This window comes from Chelonia mydas, chromosome 10, assembly GCF_015237465.2.
Source record: "Chelonia mydas isolate rCheMyd1 chromosome 10, rCheMyd1.pri.v2, whole genome shotgun sequence".
In the NCBI taxonomy this organism is placed as follows: domain Eukaryota; kingdom Metazoa; phylum Chordata; order Testudines; family Cheloniidae; genus Chelonia; species Chelonia mydas.
In genome coordinates, this window is record NC_051250.2 from 47,189,028 (window position 1) to 47,202,751 (window position 13,724).

Genomic DNA, 13,724 nt, shown 5'->3' on the forward strand with positions numbered 1-13,724 from the left:
GTTGTATGGAGCAGTGTTTCTCAACAGGCCAGTCCCCGATATCTCCCTGACACAGTTTAAGAAGGCAACAAGCTCAGTCCCTGGTATCCAAAAGGTTGAGAAACACTGATATGGAGCACCTGACAAGCAAGACAATTCAGAAGTAAAGTAGCTCTTGTTTCAGCCTTCTCCACTACGTTCTGACACTGCAACTTATTGGATTCAGAATTCTCGCAACGCAGAATGATCATCCCATGCCCTACGCACTGCAGACCCCAGGGACAAGCAGAGTGGGGAAGGGGTGAATAGCTGAGAATTTCCTTTCACTTTTGCATCAGGAAATCAAAGCCCTGAAAGTGGGTCAGCCTGTCATGTGTCACACAATACGCTCCCTGTTTTGTTACATTAACCTTTGTGCATATGAGCTGCTCCAAAGAATGATACTGTTACATATAAAACGAGTATTCTCCCTGCTTCCAAATGTGCGTGCCCAGATAACATCCTGCCTCGTCACCCTACCAAAAATCCTCCCTGAAAATCTTCAGGGGAGACCATGGTTCTTAGCTCTTTAAAGCATACCAGAGCCAATGACTCAGGGATTAAGAGATCACGGCTTCCTCGAATACAGTCGAAAGCATCAGGGGTGCGAGATCTTTATGAGTTTTAGCAAATTTCTCAGGGAAGCCAGCTGGGCCTAGGGATTTTCCGTAAGCTTACTGAAGGGCAGCAAGCTTTTCTTTCGCAGGCCTTTGGCCTTTCTGACTGAGCCCCGCACAGACAGCTCTGAAGAACAGAGTTCATTTTGAAAGCTCGATGAAAAACAAACAAACAAACAGCAGCATTAGGGACATTCAACCAGCCAAGTGCTGGGATTCAACTAGATATCCCAAAGTCCTATAATTCAACAGATTAATGCACCTCGTGTAGGAGAGTTTATATTGCGGGGGGCGGGGGGGCAGCCGTACCACAATTACAACTTGGTGATTTCAAATCCCTACTTTAACAGCACTGACTCAAGTAATACTCCTCAGTATTTCGGCCAAACGCCCCTTGACTTCTCTTCTTTACGGACCCTTCAAAGGCAAATTCAAGGACATAAACCATCTATGGGGCATCTTCAAAAACTAATCAAGGGCTTGTGTAGCTGTTAGTGTAATCTCCTACATATATGTAGTTATAACACACATGCAAATTACATTCAGAGAACATTGCTAAGGTTGCAAAGTCAAGCACTCAAGAGATAGGGAATGCCAGAATGATGGTTGCCTGTGCACTGAATGAGGCAGAGGCCCTGTGGGGAAAATAGCATGTGACCACGACACCAAAGCCCATATCATAATGCATCCGATGAAGTGAGCTGTAGCTCACGAAAGCTTATGCTCAAATAAATTGGTTAGTCTCTAAGTTGCCACAAGTACTCCTTTTCTTTTTGCGAATACAGACTAACACGGCTGTTACTCTGAAACCTATCATAATGCAGCTGCACAAAGGGACCAAATTAAAGTTTCACAGGCTACCTGAATTCTGGCATTTCCTCTTTTGCGTGCTGGACTTTGCAACCTTAATACTGTTCTTTTTGTGTGTGTAAGTTCGTAGGTCTTTAAGAAAGCAAACTGAAAAAAACGAAATTCCATCATGAGGCATCATATCAACACCACAATGAGATACAAGGGAAAAATCAGCCAAGGTAGCAGCAGTTACCCACTGTGTGATCACCGATCATGTGGCCAATACAACTTAAGGCCCCCATTGCACTTTCCCGCTGGACAGAAATCCTATCCTTGAGTGCTGCGGGCCTCCACCAGCAGCTGCTCAGACAGGCAGGCTCTGCCGTAGGCCTGGAAAATCAGCTAATACGCAAGTCTCCTTTATATTGTAGGAGATAGGCCAAGGTCATTCAGATGAATCAGCTCAGGTTTGCTCTCTTATCCCAAATAGCTTGGGATCTGAAAGAGACAGACTCATGAACTCTGGAGTAGGGTTTAAAAAAGAAACCCTCTGCCTTGGTCCCCAGGCCCAGTCCTGCATGCACTCACATCTGTCTACAACAAGAGACAGAGGCTGGAAATGCTGCAGGGATTGGAGGCAGAGGGGAGGGAAGCCAAGATTTCCCCCCCAAAATCCATGCTACAAATTCAAATTCCTGCCAGGCAGCACGTACTGATGGAAAACCTGGATTGTGGAGTTCAGCAGGACAGGGAAAACCACCCCGCCTAGATTGCAATGGGCATTACAGGTATTAAAGCCCATCTAGGAACAGCAAGTTGAGCAGACAGGAGCTGCGTGCTACACGCGTCTGTACTCACCTCTCCACAGCTCTGTCCAGCAGATAGAACAGTGCCTGGAGCACCACATGTTGGACGCTTTTATTGGGATGATGTAACTTGGCGGTGAAGAGGGCGATCGAGGCTCCGGAGGGGTCCCGTGCGCTCTAGAAGGTAATCAGGGGAAAAGCATAAAGACCAGACAGGTGGCAGAACAGTCTCTGCAGAGACCATGGATGGTACAGAGCTCTTTGGGACAGGGACAGGGTCTACTTGTGTGATCGTACAGCACCTTTGCACTACAAATAAATAGTAATGATGGAGGTTTCATGCTACAGCAAACTGGAGATGCAGAACTGTGAGTGTGAATGTAGCAGACATGTGCAGGACACCCCATACAGAACGGATTTATTTTAGGGAGACTATTTTCCCCTTTCACAATGTTCATTAACTTGTGAGCTTTCCTGCTCTGATCCCTGGGGGACAAGAAAAGCATGACTTACACCCACGGAGGAGAAGACAATTCTATCTCCTTACTCATTCCATTCTACGAGCCTCCCACTAGTCTATTGCACCCTTAAAGTGAACCAGAGGAGCCTCCGAAAGCTGATCATCTTTAGCTGGCATTTTCCCCAGACCAACCAGATAGCCCAAGGGAAGGGGATAAGCCCAAGGAGTAGCTAACGCCAACTACTGCTGCGCATGAGAGCTGGCCCAGGGGCTCCCTTAGTACCCCCACTGCTCAGGACAGTGATGAGCTAACAGCATCTCTGAGACGTTGCCATCTTGCTCAGCGTGGAGGTAGGAGCAGTTCACTGATGCAGCCAATGGGAGAGGGAGAAAAGGAGAAACTAAGAGGGGAAAACAGCTGTTGTGGGTGAATAAGCACAGCCCCCACTTCTTCAAGGATCCCAGCTGGACCACCCCAAAATCTGGAATCCCTGCCTTAGGGTTACAATCTCATGAGACACAATGGTGCAAACACCACCTTGTATTTCACCTTCCAAGACCCGTGCACACTTAGTTTTTCCCAGTGCTGCCCAGCTCTCTCTCCAGGTTGCAGGCCCTTTGGACGTGGAGAGGGCTCCTCTTGCACAAACCAGGCCCGTGGGAGAGAAAGGCCAGGACGTGATCCCACACTTACCAGGATGGTGAACTTCCCACTGAGCAGCTCAGAGCGCAGAGGTTCTTCGTGAGGTTTCAGCTTCACAATTCCTTCCTTCAGCCGAGTTTCCTAAGGGTTCAGAGGCACACAACAATCACAGGGACAGCAGACAGCACAGGAAGCAGCTTCCAATCAGCTGCCATTACTATTTCCTGCTCAGCTGGGAATCATTAAAGGTATATGGCCACCATCACCACCCACCTGCTCAGTGACCAAGCCTCATGCACATCTAACCCAAACAAATTTCCAGATCTGGTTTCAAAACTTGGGCCACCTTCTCACATCCCTGAGGCTGGCCAGAACCACCAATTCCCCGTCTGGGCCACCAAATCTAGCCAGCTAGCCCAGGACTGGGGCTGGCGGAGAGGATGGGAGGCAAGCCAGCTTGTCTGGCACAGAAGCAGCAGACTGGGGTTGTGATGTAGTTCCTGGGTTTATATAGGGGGGACAGACACACTAAGAGTTTAGCTGCCATTGTGGGTGTGGTTAACCCACTAGCCAGATCCCAGGGCAAAGGATTATGGGTGTATGCGAGAATCCATGGAGAAACCATCTTCGATTCTCAATTTAATGTTTGTTCAGGTTTCATAGACTGCTGTGAACAGCTCCTAACAGTGTCGCCTGAAGAGGCTTAGAACAGATGTGTAGTGAAGTTGTTTAATGCAGGACCAGAAGGCATTTGGGTACTACGGTGATAAGCATGGAATAACCACCTCTACAGCAGTGGTTCTCAAAGTTTTGTACTGGTGACCCTTTTCACATAGCAAGCCTCTGAGTGCGACCCTCCCCTTATAAATTAACACACTTTTTAATGTATTTAACACCATTATAAATGCTGGAGGCAAAACAGGGTTTGGAGTGGAGACTGATAGCTTGCAACCCACCATGTAATAACCTTGCAATCCCCTGAGGGGTCCCAACCCCCAGTTTGAGAACCCCTGCTCAACAGAATCCAATATTGTTCCTGAAAAGGGATGGGGAAGAAGGCTGGATGTTGGCATGGCCTAGAACTACTCAGTTCAATAATTCCTTGGACACATTCCTGTAAAAAAACCTGTGACCAAGCAGGGGAAGACGAGAAGCGTCTGAAAGAGAACAAGTTTGGGGGATGGGCAAGTTTAAAACATTGTCTAGGTTTTTTTGCTATCATCATCCTAGCAGGGTGGTTTGAATTGATTTTGTGCCTGGGTGACTCACAATGATTTTGCATGGCTGATTTATACGCTTGTAGGTTTTTCACCAAAGCAAAAAAATATCTGAGAAAAAAAGCATTTGAGAGCATAACTGTTCCCCTGGAAACGAGAACAGCTTTTGCAATGCATCACATCACTTAGCAGCACAGAAAAGCCCGGCCTGACTCCAGCTCCCCCCTTCACCGAGACAGCTCCGGCTCACGTACCCTGTAGGAGTGGAACAGCTCGATCGCTCGGAGGACATCAAACTTCCTAGCCATGAGGAACTTGACGGCCACATTCCAGGAAAGCGGAGATACATTGTACTGCACAGTCCACTTGTTAATCTCCTCTAGGAACTGCTTCGTGGCCTATTTGAGAGAGAGACATGCATGGTAAGGCAAGAGGGAAGAGACACATTAGTGTTTGCACATACTAAATACCAAGGGATGGAAAATAATCTGGTACAGAAGCTATTCTGAAATCCACTCTAACCCACTGTGTATCTAATCACACCTTCTTGTCAACTGTCTAAATGGGCCATCTTGATTATCACTACAAAAGTTTTTTTCTCCTGCTGATAATAGCTCATCTTAACTAATTAGCCTCTCACAGTTTGTATGGTAACTTCCACCTTCTCTGTATCTAACTATCTATCTTCTTACTATATGTTCCATTCTATGCATCCGATGAAGTGGGCTGTAGCCCACGAAAGTTTATGCTCTAATAAATTTGTTAGTCTCTAAGGTGCCACAAGTCCTCCTGTTCTTTTTGTGTATCTAAAAGCATTCGATGGATCAGATAAGTAGGTGACACACGGTAAGGCAGAAACAATGAAATGAGAAAAGAGATGCAAATCACCAGCTCAAAGCAGCCTGCACAAATCGGCAGAGAGAGAGAGATGGAATGATTGGATAGCTGGCAGTGAAGCTGTACAGTATGATGCACCAATCACTCAGTCTCACTCTTTTCATCAATCCCAGCAGCCAATGAGAGCGGTGGGAACAAACGAGCTCTGGCTGATTGAGCAATAAAAGAACAGGGATCATTCATTGGTGCATTGTTAGCTACAGCAGCAAGTCACTTTTCTACTTAACACAGGCCTCCAGAGTTTGCATATTGCTTTCCATGGCAGCTATGAAAGGCATCCGGAAGCCATAAGAGTGCTGGGTCATAGCTATGTGTGATTAGTTAGACAAGCCTCAGAGACTGAATCTGGAAAGCCACCCAGTGCTTTTGGAAACCGCGATAGCTGGCAATCCAGAGAAAGGGAGCTAGATCTCCTAGCCTCCGCACTGCTGGATACCTGCTGAGAATGAACTGTACCATCTCCAGACGATGCCAGGTACATTGGAATCCCACCAGCCTTCACCTTACCAGAGTCATGGTCTCTTACTGTCTCAGCTTGCCTCACTAGAGAGACATTCCTCACTTTAGACCCAGGTTCGTTTCCTTCCAACACCAACCTCGTGCTCTCTCGCTATTTCCCTGAGTTATCTACATTGACTGTTCCGACTGGGATAACGAGGTTGTAGATCAGTTACAGTGAAGGAATTCTGGGAGAGACAGAAATATGATTGGGTGAAATTCCAAGGCCTGTCGCATGCAGGAAGTCAGCCTAGGTGATCATAATGGCCTTTTCTGGCCTTGAAATCTATCAACCTATTAAATTTATTCCACATCAGGCAAAAGCATCCTTAGTTACCAGTCCTCTTTGTGTGACTCAAGCTGGGTCTTTGTCCCACGTTAGTTATTTATGCAGCACAGTAAGTACTTGCATTTCCATACAGTAAATGCCAAACTTGTAAACCTCTGCCTTGAAGGGATTACACTCTAACCAAAAGGCAAAAGCAGGTACAATCCATGATGGAATACACACAGAATGGGATGTGTTAGTGGTTACTGTGGAATAGGCAAAGGTTTGCATGGTTTATGAGAGAGAGAAAGAACAAACTTGGTGTGATCTGACAGGGAGAGAAGGCAAAGGGTGAAGACAAACAGAACAGTTGGAGAGGAGATCGGGCATAGCACAGAGAACAGGTGATGCCAAGCCACAGGGAGGGGAGGAGTTTTGGAGAGCTCTGGAAGCCAGGAGAGGACACTTGCCATGGAAGAAGAGGTGAAGCCAATGGAGAGAGACAAGGAGAAGGGGGGTTCGGTCAGAGTAGCAAAGTTTGGGATGGAAGAACAGTACCAGGAAGGGATGGAGCAGAGATCAAGGGAGAAGGAGGAGTTGGAGCCGCCAGGGTGGGAGGCTGGCGAAGGATGGAATATCTTGGTGACTGGGATGGACAGGAGGGGGAGGATGAATTCTGTTGTAGATAAAGAAGCAAAATGGTTTGGCAAAAGCCTAGCCGTGGGGGCAGAGGGAAGAGGAGTCTCACGGTCTGAATGAAGTGAACGATGGTGCTTCTGTGAATAAAACAAAGAATTAGAGCAGAGAGGGGATTCTGCGGGAAATACAAGCTCTGGTTTGCATATACTGAGTTGTTTGAGGCAGCAGCAAAACATCCAAAGAGAGAAATTAGAGGGACAGGCAGGGATGCAGGTTTGGGTTTCTGACAGGCTGAGGAGTATGTTCAAAGAACATGAGCTTTGTTGTGTACCAGCAAGAGGGCTTTCTATGGTGTTTGAAAGGACACCTCCGAGGTCTTTGCCTTTAAATATGACAGTGAGACAGCTGCTGATGGCAATTGTCCCAGAGAGAAGAAACTCAGAGTTAAAAACCAGCCATACCTATGAACCTGTTAGTGCCCCTACCCTAGGCATTCCTTCCTGCAAAACCCACCTGGAAAGCTGACAGAGACCACCAACATTGGCTAGATACCAGAGCGCTCCATACAAGAGGGTGGATGACAAAGACATAAAGCTCACCACCAGCCATGGCTTTAGTAGCTATACCCCGACCTGCTTTAAATACCACATTGGCTGGGAACCAGTTAGCACCAAACCAGAGAAACAAGCTTTAGCACCGCAAGGAGGACTGAAACAGCAAACATCACAGTGACCAAGAAGGAAACAGACTGCTGCCTTGGACAACCCAGGCCAGGTGAACAAACAAAGCCCAGGGCAAAGGAAGGAAGAAATTAAACCACATCCAAACATATAGGGCAGTATGCTGCTCTCCGCTATACCTAGCATATCCATAGGATCGCACAGGTGTAACCACAGGCAGGAGCTGGATGAGGGTCAGTTCCCCTGAGCGCTCCCTGAGATAGTGGTTTCATTTTCTAGCCAAGACAATACTTTTTTTCGCTAAGCTCCTAACGGGATCCTCCAAAGATCCTAGCAGAACAAAACCCCAAATATTCTGCTGTGAGAACACACAAAGGACCTTTTCATCCCCTCTGAGCTGATAATCATTTCAAAAATAAATAACCGACAATAAATCTCTAGACAGAAGAAGCCAAGAACCCTCCGCAGAATGGGATGCATCACCCGGCAAGATATAAAGATGGCTCTGCATAAAATAAACCACATGTATGATTAATCCACACTATTTGCTTTCCTCAAGCAATAGCGGCATTGCCGAACGCTCATCATTTTAGTGCAAGACTCATGATATTTGGTGCTTTCCTCATAGCCTCAGCACCGGGAATCGCGTAAGTATAGGAGGCTCTCAGCTTTCATTAAAAACGTGAGATGATTTTTGAGGCTTGGCTAGACAGCTCTAGTTGTCACCACAGAGGCAGTGGGATCTAGGGTAACGTTTTCAAGCGTCTAAGTCCCGTTTTTGCTTTTGAAAATTTTACCCTTAGTGAATAGGGCGCAGGGGTGGGTGGGATTCAAGACAGTTGAGTTCCCTCGCTGGCTCAGTCAGTGCCCTGCTGTATGACAGTGGGCAAGTGTCTTTACCTCTCTGTGCCTCTGTTTCTCTCCCCCTCCCCTTTGTCTGTTTAGATGGGGAGCTCTTTGGGGACTGGGGCTGTTTCTCAGTAGGTGTTTATACAGCACCTCACATGACGCAGCCCCAGTCTTGGTTTGGCCTCTGTGCCCGTTGGGAACACAAACATCAAATAACGATAATCTCTTTAAACTTAGCTCCTCCTCTGAAATGGCCTCAACTCCAGGGGGCAATTGCCGGACTCTGCCTCCTGCTGGCCAGGATGTGATTCTTGGCTCAGAGCATAGGAACAGTTCTTTCGGATTTGGCCTGGATATTGGTCCTTGTGAGAATAACCTGGTCTATAGAACGGTGGGATCTTAATAGATATGACAGATACAAATATGCCACTTGCTCTGCTCCATCCCTAGCAACAGCAGCATCAGTCTTGCAATTTCCTCTCTAGTTTTTGTACCGTCCCTTTGAATAGAAGGGAGAGTGGATGCAACCAGCCCAGTTCTGTGGGGCAGGGACTGTCTTTGACAATATGCTTATACAGACCTAGCACAATGGGGTCCCAATAGTGTTTGCTGCTTCTTGGCAGTCCTGTAACACAAGTCATGATAGCAGCCTTTAAAGGTTGAGAAATAAACTTAAAACCAACCCAGTAGGTCCCCCCCCACATGGTTTTGTTTGTTTGTTTGGGTTTTTTGATGTGCTTCTACAACATTCCAAAAGCACATCCAGGGACAGAAATAGACTGGAAAGCTTTTAGATAGTAGAAATTTTAGTCGACTTGCAATCTGAGAATGAAAACTTTGATCCTACTGAGTTACACGGGAAGTGATGAGAACAAAGTTATTGTTTCCAACTAGGCACAACAAGAAAGTCACAGAACTGCCTAGAAGGGAAATGGGTGGAGTTGCTAGTGACCGGAGACAGGGGCATGGAGAGTGGATGGAAACAAAAGGAAGACAAGACAACTCAATTTAATACTGTGTCAGTTTTAGATGCCCGGTTCAAGCAGCTCAACATTGGTTGAGGAAATGTTTGCAGGGTGCAAAAAGCGCACGCACACTTGACTTGAAATATATGCCTAAGTATTTGTAGGATCTTGGCCTTAGATTTGTTTGGTTGAAACTTCATAGTAGGCTAGGTGCTGAAAAAGCAAATCAACTGGTAAAGTGAATAGATATTGAAGGGCTGATCCAAAAAGAGAGCGAGGCTAAACTAGTTAGTAGACTGAGAACTTGCTCGTTGTGTTTTGCTTATGGAACTGCAAGTTTGTACACCAGGGGCCCTTTTATGTTTGAAGACTCCATATGCATACAGCGCGAGTTACCCGCTTGGGGTTCCTTGGGGTTTCAGGTTGGTAGAAATCTTGCACCATCCTGTAGCTCTTTCATCCATCTCACTAAAGCCCCCATCACACACATCAACTGGGATAAAGCAAAAAGAAAAGGAGTACTTGTGGCACCTTAGAGACTAACCAATTTATTTGAGCATAAGCTTTCGTGAGCTACAGCTCACTTCATCAGATGCATTGGATAAAGCAGTCGCTTTACACGGTAGCAGCCGAAGAGACAACCAAAAACTTACAAATAAGAGTTAGGTTAGGATCCCAAAAGGTAGTTAAAGAAGAGGGGCTCTGAATCAGAAAATCCAAAGTGACACCATGTGTTTCAGTGGAATTACTCAGGATTGTCACTGGCGTAAATCAGCTAGAATCTAGCCTTCTCTGGGTGTCCCCTGGCACTGTTTTAAGCCTCGGTCAGCAGCTGCAGAGGATTAGCGCTACACTCCTGGGCATAAGCACTTTCCCAGTGGCATGAACACTGACTAAGAACACGCATTCCTGGTCAGTTGAGCTATCCGTCCCCAGTCCGTGCAGCTCCAACAGCCGAGAAGTATAAAACCCATTATAACTACACACACAAAAAAATTAAGCGCCTAAACCATTCTCAGACCCTAGGGGTGAACTTACAGCTTATAAATACATTATTAAAGCAAATATTTGCAATTCATTTCCTCCTTCATTTACCTGCCAAGACCATGGTCAAGATTCTGTTGTTTCCCATGCGAGAGATGGTGACAATACACCCCCCCCCCCAGAGCTGAGAATTTAAGGGCTGCTCCCTTTTGTGAACTAAGGGGCTAGTGAGGTCATCTGCTTTCAAAGGAGAAACACAAGGACTGTTGAACCAGGGTCTTGGCAGGTTGAAATAAATATTTCAGTTTCCTTTTTCCAATGCCTTTATTTGTACTTTCAACGCTACACACGTATTATGCGAATGATTTCAAGCCAAATTCTGCGATGAGCCATGCATGTACAATTCCCATTAAAGTCAATGAGAGCGGACCGCACACAGGAGAGGACAGAATTTTATTTATTTCTGTTTGTAAGGAAAGCGCCCATCTGGTCCCCTGAGTGATCTCAGAATAACTAACCTCAGCTATCAATATTACACGCTATAATGACTCAAAGGATCTATTAGTAGGAGGGAATTACAGTCGCACCAAGAGACTCCAACTATAGGGATCTGGGGCAAAAATTGGGGATTGGTCCTGCTTTGAGCAGGGGGTTGGACTAGATGACCTCCTGAGTTCCCTTCCAACCCTGATATTCTATGATTCTAAGATGGGGGCCTCATTGTGCAAGGCCCTGTACAGACACATAGTAAGAGACAATCCCTGCCCTGAAGAGCTTATAGTCAAAGTACACAAGACAGACAATGGGTGAAATGGAAGCACACAGAAATGAAGTGATTTGCACCAGGTCACAACCAGGTGAGTGGCAGAGCCAGAAAAATGGCAAGTCTCCTGACTCCCAATCCAATGCATTATCTGCTACTGTGGTTCTCAACCAGGGGCACATCAACTCATCTAGATATTTGCCTAGTTTTACAACAGGCTACATAAAAAGCACTAGCAAAGTCAGTACAAACTAAAATTTCATACAATGACTTTAGAGTGGCAGCCATGTTAGTCTGTATCAGGAAAAATAACGAGGAGTCCTTGTGGCACCTTAGAGACTAACAAATTTATTTGGGCATAAGCTTTCGTGGGTTAGAACTCACTTCATCAGATGCATGGAGTGAAAAATACAGGAGCAGGTATAAATATATGAAAGGATGGGGGTTGTGCCAGCAATGCCCCTCTGCCATGTACATTGGCCAAACCGGACAGTCTCTATGCAAAAGAATAAATGGACACAAATCTGACATCAGGAATCATAACATTCAAAAACCAGTAGGAGAACACTTCAATCTCTCTGGTCACTCAGTAACAGACCTAAAAGTGGCAATTCTTCAACAAAAAAACGTCAAAAACAGACTAACGTGAAGCTGCAGAACTGGAATTAATTTGCAAACTGGATACCATCAGATTAGGCCTGAATAGAGACTGGGAGTGGTTGGGTCATTACAAAACCTAAACTTAATTTTCCCAATGCTAATTTCTCCCTACTGTTACACACACCTTCTTGTCAACTGTCTGTAATGGGCCACACTCTTACCACTTCAAAAGTTATTTTTCCGCCCTTGGTATCCTGCTGTTAATTGATTTATCTCGTTAAACTGACCTCACACTTTGTAAAGCAACCCCCCATCCTTGCATGTATTTATACCTGCTCCTGTATTTTCACTCCATGCATCTGATGAAGTGGGTTCTAACCCACAAAAGCTTATGCCCAAATAAATGTGTTAGTCTCTAAGGTGCCACAAGGACTCCTCGTTATTTATACAATGACTTGTTTATACTGCTTTATATACTGTACACTGAAATATAAGTACAATATTTATATTCCAATTGATTGATTTTATAATTATATGGTAAAATGAGAAAGTAAGTAATTTTTCAGTAATCGTGTGCTGTGACACTTACGTATTTTTATGTCTGATTTTGTAAGCAAGTAGTTTTTAAGTGAGGTGAAACTTGCGGTATGCAAAACAAATCTGACTCCTGAAAGGAGTACAGTAGTCTGGAGAGGTTGAGAACCAACCACCAATCTACTGGACCCAGCTAAAATTAAGTGTCCACCTCAAGTTTTTCCTAGGACACCTGTCTGTCTCACATGGTCTCCAAACTCCTTCTTCAATAGCTTATTGGATTTGTTGTTAAAAGCCTTTGAATTTCTCGCTGTGGACACATATAAATTCCTGTTAAATGTGCCAGCATGGATCCACCTGTAAATACAAACCTCCCCCAGCCAGCCAAACTGTCCCATATAAACCAAACTACTTTTAGGTTTGGAGAAGCCATGAAGGAGCCACAAGCAACAGCTGGAGGGGCTGGACAGAGGACAGAGTTTTGATTTGTGCCTAAAGGGTTAAATAATAATAATTTTTTTAAAAGGCACCGGTTTTAAAAACTGGAATTCTTTCTAGTTCCATCTTTACCCTAGGATTTTCTTTGTACAAATAAGTCTGTTTTAATAACTCATGATAAGGGAATTGGGTCTCTTGTAGTTTAAGAAATAATTAAAGGTTAATGGTTTCAATTAAATGAATTTTTTTCAAAACAAACGTTATGTATTCCTTTATCATTTTTGTAATGCCGTGTATTTATCAGACTCCAGTGTGCAGTCATGTGAAGGTTTTATTCATATAGCAGCATGTGATTTTCCTGTTTTGAAAACTTGATGAGAAGAGAGAGAGAGAGAGGAATCAGTACTGCTTTTAACACCGTTTCATTGCTTAAAAGGTGCACACACAAAGGACACCCAATCCCTCCAACTCCTTTGCTCTAAGCTAGAGACCATCTGGCGGGGTGTGTTTTAGTAAACCGTTCAGGATTAAACTAGGCTTTCTACCCCTCCTCTCCTCAAACAAACCCCAGTAGAAAGGATACAGCCAAACGAACACAGACAAAGAACTGAAGTCACCCAGCCCGTGACATAAAACAGGAAGAGCCATTCTGAAATGAAGGAATTTTCCATTATCCCCAGCATTGTGCAAGAGCAACAAACAGCAAGCAAAGGCAGCTAAGATTGGCTTTCGAGAAATGCCGCCGTCGCAGCGGGAACAGGAAGAATTTGGAAGCTCAAAGCGGCGGTGTAGGGTGTCCGGCTGCTCTGGGGAGCCGGCCAGCTCCCAGCGAGGCAGAACGGCTGGAATGATTTGGAGCTAGTCAGCATGAAAAGGGCCTCCGTGTTAATGACTTCCTACGGGAGGAAGTGAAGGACCTGAGTTTATCAGCACTTCACCAGCCATGTGTGACTGGCCCAGGCCTGGGCCTGGGCCCCTATGTATGGCTTCACCTCATGATTCCAGCTAATGGGGCAGGATATTTGCCACGTCCCTTCCATTTGCACTGCCTGCTTT

At 45.5% G+C, this 13,724-nt stretch overlaps 1 protein-coding gene across 2 annotated transcripts in view; it reads right to left on the reverse strand.

Annotated features, from left to right (window-relative positions):
• The window catches only part of PTPN9 (protein tyrosine phosphatase non-receptor type 9), a 51,101-nt gene that overhangs the window by 19,967 nt on the left and 17,410 nt on the right, over nt 1-13,724 (reverse strand). For both annotated transcript variants that reach the window (XM_027831053.3, XM_043523801.1), the window contains exons 2-4: nt 4,808-4,951; nt 3,388-3,477; nt 2,286-2,410 (exon numbers count right to left, since the gene is read on the reverse strand). In XM_027831053.3, coding sequence (XP_027686854.2) covers nt 2,286-2,410; nt 3,388-3,477; nt 4,808-4,951 — 359 coding nt within the window. The remainder of the gene's footprint in view (nt 1-2,285; nt 2,411-3,387; nt 3,478-4,807; nt 4,952-13,724) is intronic.